Consider the following 1,882-nt stretch of genomic DNA (forward strand, 5'->3'; position numbering starts at 1 on the left):
GTTCTCCATTTTCTTTCTTTCCATTATTTTTACTTACGTCTTCTGCTTCAGAATTCACTCTCATGTCTGTTATTTATTTCCACACTGCACAATACTCTGAACCCAGCAGTGTGTTATCATTTATCTTGCTTCTTAACATTTTGTGTGTTTGGTTTCAGAAAGGTACAACTGTGAAGAAACTTGCTTGTTTGTTTTGTTTTCTATCCTGAGATTCAGAGAAATAATTCTAACAAAAACCTGTTGGTAATTTTTTTCCTTAAAGCATATCTTAAGAGACCTCTATTTTATTGAAAAAAATGCCTTTGGAAAGCATTTTAAAAGTAGATTTATCTGAAATAAAGATCAGCTCTAGTTGAAATGTTCCTCTTGAGGTCTTCTTCTAATCCAAACCACTTTACAAAGATAAGTTAATTAGATCAAATTGCTCAGGGCCCTGTCCAGTCAGGTTTGGGTTTCTCCAGGGTCAGATATTCTGCAGCATCTCTGAGGCCCTGCTTCAGATTTTATCTACATTCAGATCCCCAGCCAGATCTTTGCAAATATCAGGTCCAGCAGAGAACCTGCATCTGCTGCCTCCTGGATCGGATGTGTCAGCAAGTTATCCTCAACACATCCCTGATGTGGGGATTGCTGGTGCCTTTCCAGCAGATACAGGGCTGGAAAAGGATCCAGGGGGAACCAAGACCTGCAAATGTGGGGCTCCTTCTGTAACAGTTGTCTGAAGGTGTCACCTCCTGCAATTTGTGCCACGGTGCTCTGCCCCCACCCCTGACCCAGGAGCTCTCACCTGGCTCGTTCCCTTCCCCAGGCAGAGCTCCACCTATTCCAGCTGCTGTCCATCATCCCTCCCGTTCCAGCTGCTGTCCATCATCCCTCCCGTTCCAGCCGTCCATCCCTCCCTTTCCAGCCGCCGTCCATCCCCCCCGTTCCAGCTGCTGTCCATCATCCCCCCCGTTCCAGCCGTCCATCCCCCCCGTTCCAGCCGTCCATCCCCCCGTTCCAGCCGTCCATCCCCCCCGTTCCAGCCGTCCATCCCCCCCGTTCCAGCCGTCCATCCCCCCCGTTCCAGCTGCCGTCCATCCCCCCCGTTCCAGCTGCTGTCCATCATCCCCCCCGTTCCAGCCGTCCGTCCCCCCCGTTCCAGCCGTCCGTCCCCCCCGTTCCAGCCGTCCATCCCCCCCGTTCCAGCCGTCCATCCCCCCCGTTCCAGCCGTCCATCCCCCCCGTTCCAGCTGCCGTCCATCCCCCCCGTTCCAGCTGCCGTCCATCCCCCCCGTTCCAGCTGTCCATCCCCCCCGTTCCAGCTGTCCATCCCCCCCGTTCAAGCTGCCGTCCATCATCCCCCCCGTTCCAGCCGTCCGTCCCCCCCGTTCCAGCCGTCCATCCCCCCCGTTCCAGCCGTCCATCCCCCCCGTTCCAGCCGTCGTCCATCCCCCCGTTCCAGCTGTCCATCCCTCCCGTTCCAGCCGTCCATCCCCCCCGTTCCAGCCGTCGTCCATCCCCCCCGTTCCAGCCGTCGTCCATCCCCCCCGTTCCAGCTGTCCATCCCCCCCGTTCCAGCTGTCCATCCCCCCCGTTCCAGCCGTCGTCCATCCCCCCCGTTCCAGCTGTCCATCCCCCCCGTTCCAGCCGTCCATCCCCCCTGTTCCAGCCGTCCATCATCCCTCCCGTTCAAGCTGCCGTCCATCATCCCTCCCGTTCCAGCTGTTCATCCCTCCCGTTCCAGCTGTTCATCCCTCCCTCCCATTCCAGCTGCCGTCCATCATCCCTCCCGTTCCAGGTGCTGTCCATTCCACCCAGGGACAGTTTCCTTCCTTGCCTTCCTGGCCTGTCCTTCCTAAGTAGCCTGTGTTCATCCAGCCCTGTGAGCTGCTCCACAATC

At 56.6% G+C, this 1,882-nt stretch overlaps 1 protein-coding gene across 1 annotated transcript; it reads right to left on the reverse strand.

Moving 5' to 3' along the window:
• Positions 1-839: 839 nt before the first annotated feature.
• LOC134048139 (uncharacterized PE-PGRS family protein PE_PGRS20-like) lies at positions 840-1,637 on the reverse strand. The gene has a single exon (XM_062499738.1). It carries the CDS (start codon positions 1,635-1,637, stop codon positions 840-842), a length of 798 nt encoding a protein of 265 aa, XP_062355722.1.
• Positions 1,638-1,882: the final 245 nt, after the last annotated feature.

This window comes from Cinclus cinclus, chromosome 11, assembly GCF_963662255.1.
Source record: "Cinclus cinclus chromosome 11, bCinCin1.1, whole genome shotgun sequence".
In the NCBI taxonomy this organism is placed as follows: domain Eukaryota; kingdom Metazoa; phylum Chordata; class Aves; order Passeriformes; family Cinclidae; genus Cinclus; species Cinclus cinclus.

What these genes read in the sequence shown, in the direction of transcription:
- LOC134048139 (XM_062499738.1), bottom strand. Translation starts at nt 1,637, where the DNA reads ATGGACGGCTGGAACGGGGGGGATGGACAGCTGGAACGGGGGGGATGG.